General features: G+C 50.0%; 1 protein-coding gene across 1 annotated transcript; it reads right to left on the reverse strand.

The window, feature by feature from the left end:
* Positions 1-1,281: 1,281 nt before the first annotated feature.
* LOC135877087 (membrane-spanning 4-domains subfamily A member 4A-like) lies at positions 1,282-11,729 on the reverse strand. Its single transcript, XM_065402437.1, has 7 exons — positions 11,654-11,729; positions 11,116-11,233; positions 10,430-10,540; positions 10,119-10,175; positions 3,343-3,492; positions 1,730-1,852; positions 1,282-1,329 (listed from the first exon to the last, which is right to left on the reverse strand). The coding sequence occupies exons 2-7, from the start codon at positions 11,173-11,175 to the stop codon at positions 1,282-1,284; spliced, it is 549 nt and encodes a 182-aa protein (XP_065258509.1). The 5' UTR covers positions 11,176-11,233; positions 11,654-11,729.
* Positions 11,730-12,244: the final 515 nt, after the last annotated feature.

Raw genomic sequence — 12,244 nt, forward strand, 5'->3', positions numbered from 1 at the left:
CCAATTCTCCTCCATGGGCCAGGTACCTTGGACAGACTACATCTCCCATGATGCAACTCAGCCACCCCTCTAACCAAGCTGCATGATGCATCATGGGAAGAGTAGTCCAGCAAGGGAACAAAGCTCATAAAGAAGAATTAGGGCATCCTGCATCCAAACTATAACTCCCATGAGGCACTACAGCATCTAAGGCAGATGCTGTAAACACTGAAGTATCTCAAAACAGTTCAATAGCAAATGGCAAAAGGAAGTGTTTAGACATTTCTGAATTAAAATTTTTCAGAACTTCATGTTCAGTGAAGAATTAATATTTTGTCCTGATTTGGATGGAAACAAGCATCAAACTGTCAGAACTTCCTACATGATGGAAATTCCAATGTTTGCTCAGCTCTAGTGTATAGAACCATTCTGAAGTCAGGACTGTGGCATCCATCGGGATGGGAGACACTGCATCCATGGAAGATCTTTTTCCTGATACACCAGAAATAGAAGGAATTCTGGGGTTTAATGAAATGTTTAATTTGTTTTAAAAAATGAAAGCAAGAGACAATTTAGATCAGCAATAACCCAGGTCAAGTTGATGCCTGTGTCTGTCTCTGAAGACACACTCACCAAGTACCACCATTCCTATTATCCCTGCATACACCCACTTTTGATGGTGCTGCCCTATACGAACAGGTCCTATATGGGGGAAAATGCACTATCATGTGATGTGGTGACAAAACAGGTCAAATTCAGTCCGGGTGTAAATGGGTTCAGACTCCCTTTGAAGTCAGTGTAGGGGCATCTCCCTAGGCCAGGGCTGCAAATGGCCCAGTGGCTTTGTTCTGGTGGATAACCCCATCCTTTCTCATTCCTTTGGAGTTGAGTGGCTCAGGGGGCCCAGGGGCATGGAAGTGTTCTGATCCATTTGGTCAGTGGCCTGTATTTTTGCCTAGCTGGGTAGTTTTTAATTGTACCCAGGTGGGGAAATAGAGGCCATTTATTGACCAGGGAAGAATCCAGGCCATTTGCCTGCTGGGTGGAGAAGCCAGTGGGAATAGTCACTGGGGCAGGGGTTGGTGGGGAATCTGCCAATCTCTACTAGGGAGAAGGTCTGCCTGGCTGTGCCCCTTGGCACAGAATCCTGCACTGCTTGGGTACTTGGCCCCACCCCTTGCCATGGGTTATTGCTCAGAAGTGAAGCAGCACTTGCTCGGGGCAGGGGGAACCACTGGCATGTCCATTGGGGGACCTGTCTGGTGATGTCACTCAGGCTGGTGGCACGAAAGGGGCCCCCTCTCACTCAGGATCTGCTTTTTCCTCATGAGAGCTAAGGGCAACAATGGGCTGGAAAAGAAATGAAACACAGTGTGCTGAGTAATCCACACATACAGCAGTGATGAAACCCAACCCCAGGCTGCCATCCTGCTTCCTCCCAGCACCCACCTATCCTGATTGCCCTGCTATAAAAAGGCACTGTACCTAGGAACTTCACCCCAGGCCTCCCTCCATTTTTGCCCACTGTCTGTGTAATGATATAATTTATGTGTAGCATATTACTCAGCCACTAGGTGTATGTTCTGTATAAAGTTTCAAGCAAAGTGTAGCCTGCAGTCAACAAGAGAGACAAAGCTGGAACTGGAGCAGTGTTTGTCTTCAGTTATAGCTATTTTGTTAAAATAAAGATCCCCATTTTCCTATTCTATCTCTCTTCCCCTTCTCCCCTATTCAGCTGCTGTTTAATTACCACATCATCTTCAGAGTTCTGGTAACAGACAACTTTGCATCCAAATGCTGCCAGAGAAACAGTGAGGCACAACCCCAGAGTCGCTGTGAACAGTGCAATGCCCCGCATGCCTGTGCAGTAGACCTAGAGAACAGACCAGGGACAGAGAGTTACAGAAAATTCCCTGGAAACCATCATAGAAACTATAGCTACACAACTACATCCATCCCCACAGGCAGTCTGTGGGGGATGGTCCCTTATACTACTGCAATATCTTCTTAAGAGCTTCATCCAGCCCCCTTGTAAGTGATGCCGGGGACTATAGGAAATGTACACCATAGGAATTCTACACTGTGTGAATATTTAATAGTCATCATTCATTTATTAGTTATGCAGCACCTAATATGTGCTGGACACTTTACCAGACTATGATTATGATTTAATATTACAGTAGGACCTATAAGCTTGGGATCCCATTGTGCTAAGAGTAGATTGTAAGGGATGATCTGTGTCCCAAAGATCTTACAATCTAAATAGTCAAGACAGGCAAAAGCTGGGAGACCGGAAGGACTGTTATCCCCGTTTTATAGATGGGGAACTGAGGCACCGAGAGATGAAGTGACTTGTCCAAGGTCATACAGAAAGTTTGTGGCAGACTGAGAAACTCAACCCAGAACTCCTGGCTTCCAGATCAGTGCCTTAACCACAAGGTTTCTTCAATCCAGCTCCCCTGAGTCCCAGGTTGCACTAACTTAGACATGCAGCTTCAGAGGCACATTGCATAAAGTCAGTAGAATTGTTTGAAAACACCGAATGATCAGACGAATAAAAGTCAACGATTTCTAGTAACCTCCAATCCAAAAGCCAACCATCCTATTCATGTCAGGGGCATTGAGGGACTATCCCACAGATTTTCCAACACAAACTGGGGTGGGAGGAAAAGAAGAATTGAGCAGGATTTTGAAAACAAAACCCCCACAAGTCTCTGCAGCTATCCAGTGGCTTTAGTGGTGGGGGGTGCCTATCTTGGGACACTGGACCGTTGGGACGGCTTCCCATGGACTGAAATCTCCACTACTTGGAGTTCTTAAATTGAGACTGGATCCTTTTCTAAGATAGATGCTGCAATTCAACCAACAAGGTATTAGGTTCAGCTGGGCAGGAATTATTGGGTAAAGTCCAATTATTGGGAGAGGAAGGGTGGTCCAACCATCCCTGGCTCTGCTATCCATGTCCTGTGTGATCTATGGCAAGTCACTTAGGCCCAGATCCTCATGAGTATTTAGGCGTGATGAGAGTTAGCCTTTCCCGTCTGTAAGATGGAGATAATAGCACAGCCCTGCCTCCCAGGATCCATACATTAAAGCATGTAAGGTATTCAGATACTATAGTAATGGGGTGAGAGAAGAACCTAAGACATGACATTCTCTGGCCTATGCTATGTGGGAGGTCAGACTAGATGATCACAATAGTCTACTCTGGCCTTCAGATCTATAGCAACTGAGGGGGTGGAGTGGAAGTCCAGGCATAAAAGATGGAGGCTGAATCCCCCAGGATCATATACCTCCCCCAGAAAACAGTCAATGGCCTCCCAAAACAAGGCAGGGCTGGACACGGGATTGCGGGGGACCCACCATGATCTGATCATGCACACGGCAATTCTGGAGCTGGTCCTGGAGATCACAGGCAAAACTGAGATAGGAGAGCAGGTCCCTCAGGTAGAGGAAGTTGATCACCATGACAACAGCTGCAGCAATGATCTGGATCACCAGACAGGCCTTCATCTGGAAGACAGCAGAACTATGAGCAATGCTGCTGTCAAGGCTGATTCCCCATTCTGGCACTTCAAGTGCAGAAGGTGGGGGCCCACAAGGATTCTAAAAATTAATACTGGCCACGCCAGGCTGGTATTAAACCTCCAAGGTTACAGCTTCTCTCTGACCTTGGATGGGTAGATGCTGCCACCACCCAAGTGCAAAACCCCTTGGAACCCAGGAAGGAGCACTTGGGAATTCCTTCCTGTGGGGTACCCTCAAGCCTTTTCACCTCCCCTCCAGGGAAGAGCTGAGAAAGGAAAACAAAGAAATCAGCTGTTGCCACCAGCTAACTAAAAACATGCACAAACCTCTTAAGACAAAAAAATCCAAATCCTGTTCTTAAAAATGGTAAATTTCATTAAAAACAAAAAGAAATAAAATACATCTGAAAACTCAGACTATTGCTAGATTTTTAAAAAGAGCAATTTCAAAAATTAAGCACCCCAAATAGTTTTTTGGGGGGTTCAGCTTAAAGGTTACAAGCAACAAAAGCATCTGGGGTTAGCACAGAGGAATCCACAAGCCATAAGAAATAAACAAAATAAACCTAATCGTGTTTTTCTAGACATTTTCTGATCCTCTTACATATCTGGGTTCCAAATAAGCAATTCTAGGTATGATTTTCATACCTGGCCTTCAGCTTCTCACAGCATAACTGCTGCCCTGTTTCCCTCTTCTCCGGAGAACCACAACAGACACAAAGGAAGTCCCCCCCCCCCCGTGCAATTTTAAAAAATTCTAGCCATCCCATTGGCTCTTTTGGTCAGGTGCCCACTCACTTCCCTTTACCTATGCATGCAGTCAGACTTTTTAACCCTTTACAGGTAAAGTAAGTAGAGAACAGCTACTAAGAGGGATTCTATAGCTAACTGGCTGGCTGGGTGTCCACAAAAGGAAGGTACCCCCCTCTCATTTATCACACGTCCCCCCAAATCATAGACAGTGCTGGCCAGCCTGGTTCAGGTTGGGTCCACACCGGCTGGGATTTCTTCCTGGAGGTTTAGGAAACCAAGTTAATAAGATACATGCATCTTTAATTTTGCTAATTTCATGAAGAACCAAACTGTATTTTTCACATTGCAAGGACTACAATGACGTAAAATACAGGGACATTTTTACCCAGCTGATTCTGGGAAACCTTCCCGGGAGAGTGCATCAGCCACTTTGTTAGGGCTCATGAAATGTGTTGTATTTTAAAATCAAAGTCTTGAAGAGCTAAACTCCACTGAAGAAGTTTGTTGTCTTTTTGACTGTGTGAAGCCACTTCAGTGCAGCATGGTCAGTCTGCAGGTGGAACCGCTGTCCCCAAATGTATGGGCGTAGCTTCTCCAGAGCATACACAATGGCATAACATTCTTTTTCGGAGACTGAACAGTGGCTTTCCCTTTTAGAAAGTTTTTTGCTGAGAAACACGACAGGATGGAATTGTTGATCTGGTCCTTCCTGCATTAAAACTGCTCCTACCCCACACTCAGACGCATCTGTGGTTACGACGAAAGGTTGGTCAAAGTCCGGGGCCCTCAGTACAGGGTCAGATGTAAGGGCTGCCTTAAGCTGGTTAAAGGCTCTCTGACACTTCTCAGTCCACTGAACTACATTTGGTTGTTTTTTCCTGGTTACGTCGGTCAGTGGGGTGGCAATTTGGCTGTAGTGTGGTGCACATCATCTGTAATACCCAGCCAAGCCCAAGAAGGATTGGACCTGCTTCTTTGACTTAGGAACTGGCCAATTTTGGATAGCATTTACTTTAGCCTGTAGGGGGTTGATAGTTTCTTGACCCACCCGTTGTCCAAGGTACGTTATCCTGTTTAGGCCTATTTGACACTTCTTGGCCTTAACGGTTAATCCTGACTCCCTTATGCGCTGGAAGACAGCTTGGAGGTATTCCAGGTGTTCTGCCGATGAATCTGAGAATATGGCCACATCATCAAGGTAGGCAACTGCAAATTCCCCAAATCCAGCCAGAAGGTTATCTACCAATCTCTGGAAGGTTGCGGGTGCATTTCGCAGTCCGAAAGGGAGCACATTAAATTCATACAGCCTTACATGGGTGATGAAGGCTGACCTTTCCTTGGCTGGGTCATCTAGTGGCACTTGCCAGTACCCCTTAGTTAAGTCTAAGGTGGAGATAAACTCGGCATGTCCCAGTTCCTCCAATAGCTCATCTGTGTGTGGCATGGGATAGTTTTCTGGGTGAGTTACATCATTTAGCTTACGGTAGTCCAGGCAAAAGCAGATTTCCTCATCTGGTTTGGGCATAAGAACCACTGGAGAGGCCCATGCACTCTCAGAGGGGTGGATTACACCCATCTGTAACATGTCCTTGATCTCCCTTTCTATCACAGTTTTGGCTTGAGGAGCCATCCGGTAGAGTTGGGCTTCAATTGTGCGAGCATCACCTGTGTCAATGGAGTGGTACTCCTGTTCTGTCCGTCCTGAGGTGGCTGAAAACATTGGCGCAAAGCTGGTGCACAGCTCCTGGATTTGCTATCGCTGCTTATGTCCAAGGGTGATGGAAAGGCCTCTTCTACGCCACCATTGCTTTTTCCTTTATAGTAGACTCCTTCAGGCCACTCAGCGTCAACTCTCTCCTGGGCTGTAAACTGGAGAACCTTGATTTCTCGGGAATACAAGGGCTTTAGAGAATGAACATGGTATACTTTAGGTTTTAGGATGGGGCCTGGGAATGCTATGAGGTAATTAACAGCTCTCAGGTGCTTTTGGACCATAAATGGCCTCTCCCACGATGCTTCCATCTTATTGGCCTGGAGCGCTTTTAGGACCATGACTTGGTCACCTACTCTGAAAGAATGCTCTCTGGCATGTTTGTCATACCAGGCCTTTTGCTCTTGTTGAGCATCCTGTAGCTTTTCTTGAACAAGGGCTAGAGAGTCCTTGAGGGTGTTTTTCAGGTTGGTTACAAAGTCCAAAATGTTAGTTCCTGGAGCAGATGTATCCCCCTCCCATTGCTGCTTCACCAACTGTAATGGACCTTAACTTTGTGGCCATAAACGAGTTGAAAAAGGGTAAAAACCCCAAACTGGGATGTGGTACAGCCCTGTAGGCAAAGAGCAACTGCTGCAACACTAGGTCCCAATTATTGGAGTGCTCATTCATGAATTTACATATCATGGCCCCCAAAGTCCCATTAAACTTCTCCACTAGACCATTTGTTTGATGGTGGTAAGGGTGGCCACCAAGTGGTTCACTCCATGACCTTCCCAAAGACCTTTCATGGTCCCTGCCAGAAAGCTAGTTCCCGAATCCGTAAGGATGTCTGAGGGCCAACCTACCCTGGAAAAAATGTCTGCCAATGCCTGGCTCATGCTTTTAGCACTGGTGTTACTTAGAGCTCCTGCTTCCAGCCATCGGGTGGCAAAATCCATGAAAGTCAGTATGTACTGCTTTCCTCTGGGTGTCTTCTTAGGGAAAGGACCCAGAATATTCACAGCTACATGCTGAAAGGGAACCTCAATTATGGGGGGAGTGGCTGGAGAGGGGCCTTGACCTGGTCTTGGGGCTTTCCCACCCTCTGAAACATCTCACAAGACCGCACATAGGTAGAAATGTCTTTGCCCATTCCCTCCCAGTGAAATGACTTCCCCAAATGGTTTTTGGTCCTGTTCACCCCAGCATGGCCACTAGGGCAATCATGGGCTAAGCTCAAGAGCTTTTTCCTATACTTAGTTGGAACTACCAACTGTCTCTGAGGATGCCAGTCCTCCTTGTGCCCACCAGAAAGGGTTTTCTTGTATAAGAGTCCTTCTTCTATAACAAACCTGGACCTATTGGAAGAGCTGAGAGGCAGTGGGTCACTCCGTGCTGCCATCCAAGCTCCCTTGAGTCTCTCATCTGCTTCCTGCTCTGCCTGGAACTGCTCCCTTGATGCTGGAGACATTAGTTCCTTGCTGGGTTGTGGACTTGGGCTTGGTCCCACTGGAAGTGATGCAGGTGATGGGGGTGTCTCCGTTGAGTGTGAACCACTCTCCGCTGGTGCACTGGGTTGTATTTCAGGCTCCGGTTGAGCTTCTTGCACTGGTGTAGCTGCTGCTACAGGTGCAGGCTTTCTGGCGCCCTTTGGTGCTGGCTTCGCTGACTCTGGTGGGATTGCACGCACAGGCTCTGGTGCTGACTGTTCCACCAGTTCTGATCCTTGGGCTGGTTCCGGCTGGGTCCCAGGAACTGGATCTACAACTGCTGTCAGACTCTGGACTGGTTTCACCACCTCTGGCTGGGTCCCTGTAGGAGGCTCAGGAATGGAGTTCGGTGTGGAGGCCTGTTTAGCCTGGCTGTGGGTGACCATCCCCACCCTTTTTGTAGCCTCACATAGTTGTCTAAGTCTTCTCCCAGCAGCATGGGAATGGGATAATCGTCATAGACTGCAAAAGTCCATATTCCTGACCAGCCCTTGTACTGGACAAGCAACCTGGCTGAAGGCAAGTTAAAAAGAGTTGCCCTTAAAGGGTTGCACCATCACCTGGGCTTCTGGGTCGATGAATTTGGGGTCCACCAGGGATTGGTGGATAGCTGACACCTGTGCTCCAGTGTGTCTCCATGCAGTAATCTTCCTCCCGCCCACACTCACAGTTTCCCTTCACTCTGGGGGTATTTGCAAGGCATCTGGGCCTGACGGCTCTCGGTGGGATCCAGGGGTGATGAGTTGCAGTCAGCTGGTGCTCTTGGGGCAGTTGGCCTTCCCATGCCCCAGCTCATTACATTTAAAGCATCTCCCAGCTGACTGTGGGCTGGGGTGAGGTGGGTGGTTGGAGAGTGGGGTGGTGGGACAAGAGGGCATCTGGGGTCTCCCTGGATGTGTGGAGGGCTCCTCCTTGCAAGGTGGGACTTTGGGCTGACCCCGATGGTGGGGTATCGTCTTGGGTTGCCCCTTCTGGTATCCCCACCAACTGCTACTAGCTTTCTTCTTCTCTGCCACCTCCACCCATTTGCCTCTGATCTCCCCCGCCTCGATTACAGTTTTGGGCTTCCCATCTAGGATGTACCTTTCTATTTCCTCAGGAACACCCTCTAAGAACTGCTCCATTTGTATTAGGAGACACAGATCTTCCAGAGATTTAACATTTGCTCCTGATATGCAGGCATCCCAATTTTTTACAATGTGGTAGGCATTGGGAAAATGCCACATTTGGTTTCCACCTTAGGGCTCTGAACCGCCGACGGGCATGCTCAGGTGTTAGCCCCATCCTAATTCTGGCCTTTTGTTTAAAAAGTTCATACTCATTCATGTGTTCTTTAGGCATTTCAGCTGCCACCTCTGCTAAGGGTCCACTGTGTTGTGGCCTCAACTCCACCATATAGTGGTCTGTAGGGATGTTGTACCCAAGGCAGGCCCTTTCAAAATTTTCTAAGAAGGCCTCTATATCATCGCCTACCTAGTATGTGGGGAATTTCTTGGAATGGGGAGCAGTACCTGGAGAAGGACTGTTAGGGTTACCTGGTGGACCCAGCTTAGCCCTTTCCAGCTCTAAGAGCTTCAACTCTAACTCTGCCTCCAAGCACTTCATTTCCAAGCATTTCACCTCTCTTTTCTCCTCCACTTCCAACTCCAAGCGCTTTGCCTCTCATTTTTGCTCCGCTTCCAAGTGCATCATCTATAGGACAAAATTCCTGTCTTCCACAGTCAGAACTCAGTCTGCGTTAAGGGCATCCCTCCATCTTGGCACCTGGATCTCGGTTGGGGAAGGGCTGACCCTTCAGTCCTGGGAAGTTCCCCGTCCCCCATCCACTCCCTGCATTTCCATCATGGAGCTGGATGTCTGGGCTTGATCTGGGTCTGTCTTCTCCGTGGCGTGCCGCTTTGGGAAGACTAGTTTTTCTAAGGTTTCGGTGCCTCATGCACAGGCTGCCCTACTCTAGCCTAACTATTTCGTTGCCACAAAGCTAGAAAAAAAAATAAACTGCTTGTTGGACTAGCTGGCTTTGCAGGCTAGAACCCTTTGTATGCCTGTTCCCCCTCAGGCAGCAAAGAAAAAGAAAAACAACCTCCCTGGCTTTCAAGAAGCCAAAAGGAAAAATGTGTCCTTTTAAAATCCTGAGGTCTGTGCTTCTGGGTCAAAATGATCCCACCTCTGCCCCCACGTCAAGGCGGATTCCCCACTCTGGCATACCGAGTGCAGAAGGCGGGGGCCCGCAAGGATTCTAAAAATGAATACTGGCTACTCCAAGCTTGTATTAAACTCCCAAGGTTACAGCTTCTCTCTGACCTTGGATGGGTAGATGCTGCCACCACCCAAATGCAAAACCCCTTGGTACCCAGGAAGGCGCACTTGGGAATTTCAAAAGTTCTAGCCGTCCCATTGGCTCTTTTGGTCAGGTGCCCACTCACTTCCCTTTACCTATGCATGCAGTCAGACTTTTTAACCCTTTACAGGTAAAGCAAGTAGAGAACAGCTACCAAAAGGGATTCTCTAGCTAACTGGCTGGCTGGGTGTCCACAAAAGGAAGCTACCCTCCCTCCCACCCCCATTTATCACAGCTGCTATGGATCAACATGGTGCCCAAGGGAGTGAGATAGAGGAGAGAGAGAGAGAGAGAGAGAGAGAGAGAGAGAGGGAGGAACAGAATTGGTCACTCACCAGGGCCATGCTAGGTGCTCTGTCAGCAGTGATGGCAATGATGCCAGCCAAGAATAACTGTAGGGAAAAGAGTCAGAGCACAAGTAGTAACACTCAGGGCTTTGGAGGAGAGACAGCTACTCAGCACTAGGAAAGCAGGGCCGGCACTTCAGGGCCTCAGCAGAGCTGCAGAAGGGGCAGGGCTGGGATTGAGGGGCACCGGAGTTCTGCATGTGGGGAGCCCAGGGCAGGGGGGCTATAGGTCAGGGTTGAAGGGCACTGGCAGAGGTGGGTGGGCCAGCAGGGGTAGCTGAGACAACTCATTCTCTTACCAGGATTCCTGGGAAGAAGTGGATGCCGACACTATCCGTGTAAGCGCAGTTGTCGATGACGAAGAGGGTTCCGAAGGCCACCTGCAGCAGCCCCACCACCACTAGCACCGCCTGGCAACGAGAGACACTGCAGCCATTGGCAAGGGGGCTGGGAGCATCGCAGTCACTAAGGATGTCAGTCAGATATCAACGTGCAGGGATGCCATCCCTTGGAATGCAGGGAGCACAAGCCAGCCTTGCTGAGCCAGGCATCAGGGCCGGGGTGGGGGGCTGTGTGCTGATAAACCACATGGGCATTTACTTGCCCCCACTCTTCTGAGTTTCAAGTCTTATCAGAGCCCATGTAGCCCTATGGGCCAGTGTAGAGCCCCAAGACCCAGAGCACTCAAGATCCTTAGATGGGTCATTGGAGTCCTGGCAGCAGAGGAGCAGGGCCGGGAGAAGATTGGCCTCTCCTTATACCCAGAGCAGGTAGTGGCACTGCTGGATCCCCACCTACCTTCTCCACATCCCCCAGGGTGTCACCCTCATCTCTAGGGGGTGGCTAAGGAGCTGGGTCCCCACTGCCCACAGAGCCAGGTCTGGGGGCTCTGCCCCAGCTGTGGGTGGAGGGAACATCAGGGAGGCCAAGGCAGGAGACATGGGAAGAAAGCCCCAGCTCTGTCTCTCCCCGGGAAAGGCCTCACCCCAAAGACTCTGGGCTGCACCCCGAGGAAGCTGTGCAGCAGGGATTCCAGCTCCGACATGGCGGCCCCCAGGCGTGGTGACACAGAACAACCCCCTCGTGGACTCCTGAAAACGAGCCTGCAAAGAGAGTAAAGAGAGTAATGGGGTAGTGTCAATCTGAGGAGAACATGGAGCAGAGTCATCTTCCCTCACCCCAGCCCATGCAGCCCCCTCATGAGAGAGGCACCCCCAGGAGTATCTGCCTGATCCCTGTGGGGGAAGCCCCAAGGGAGGGCGAACAGGCTGGTCTCTAGCTAGGAGACAAGTTGGAAGCAGAGGAGACTGTGATAGGGGCACAGATTTAGGGGTCCCAGGATGAGAGACTCCTCTGGCCGGGGGAATGAGGGCCAGGGGTCCTGTCCTGTCACAGAGGGTCCTTCACCCCCCTCAGGCCAGTCACCCCTTCTTCTAGTGATCCAGCCCCCAAACCCCTCATCCTATCCACTGCCCTCCCCATTGACACACACACCCCACCCATATCTCCCCCCCCACACTCACCTGGGTCTCTCTGTCCTGGTGCAGAGGTGGGCTCCAGGCTCCCAGTGTGGGTACTAATCACCAGCTTTATGCCTGGTTCTCCTGCTGCTCCCCCCAGACTGATCTGATCCCCCGTGTCTCCTTGGAGGCCTGCCAGGAAGTGTCCCAACCTCCTGTGGGGCTGCCGGATGCTTACCACAGAGAAGGAGCTTTCAACACAACTCAACACATGCTTCCCTGCACAGTCACCATGCCCCTGCATGGGGAGCCTGAGGCAGGAAGGGGCCTGTCAGCTCCCATCCAGCCCAGGGAAGGTCACAGTGCCTCAGGAGCCAAGGGGCATGGCCCATCTGGGGGCCAAGCCACACAGCTCCCTGTGGGGCTGGGCGGCTCCAGGAGATGGGAATGAGTGGCTGCAGGGTGGCTGGGGGGATCTGAAGTTCTGGAGATGTGAATATGTTGGGGAGGGCCACCAGGGAAAGAGACATATACCAAGATGGCCACGCCAGGGAGATCACCCCTCTCTCCCCCACCCACTCCACTACCCTTTGGCCTTCAGGGAGAGATTATCACAACCACCAGCCATTCCTGGAGAGCTGCCCCCTCCCCATC

Source organism: Emys orbicularis, chromosome 4 (genome assembly GCF_028017835.1).
Source record: "Emys orbicularis isolate rEmyOrb1 chromosome 4, rEmyOrb1.hap1, whole genome shotgun sequence".
In the NCBI taxonomy this organism is placed as follows: Eukaryota; Metazoa; Chordata; order Testudines; family Emydidae; genus Emys; species Emys orbicularis.

What these genes read in the sequence shown, in the direction of transcription:
- LOC135877087 (XM_065402437.1), bottom strand. Translation starts at nt 11,175, where the DNA reads ATGTCGGAGCTGGAATCCCTGCTGCACAGCTTCCTCGGGGTGCAGCCC. An exon ending in TGCAGCCCAGAGTCTTTGGG is followed by an intron (nt 10,541 to 11,115) that starts GTGAGGCCTTTC and finishes TCTCGTTGCCAG; the next exon opens with GCGGTGCTAGTGGTGGTGGG. An exon ending in GTGTGCATGATCAGATCATG is followed by an intron (nt 1,853 to 3,342) that starts GTGGGTCCCCCG and finishes TCTGTTCTCTAG; the next exon opens with GTCTACTGCACAGGCATGCG.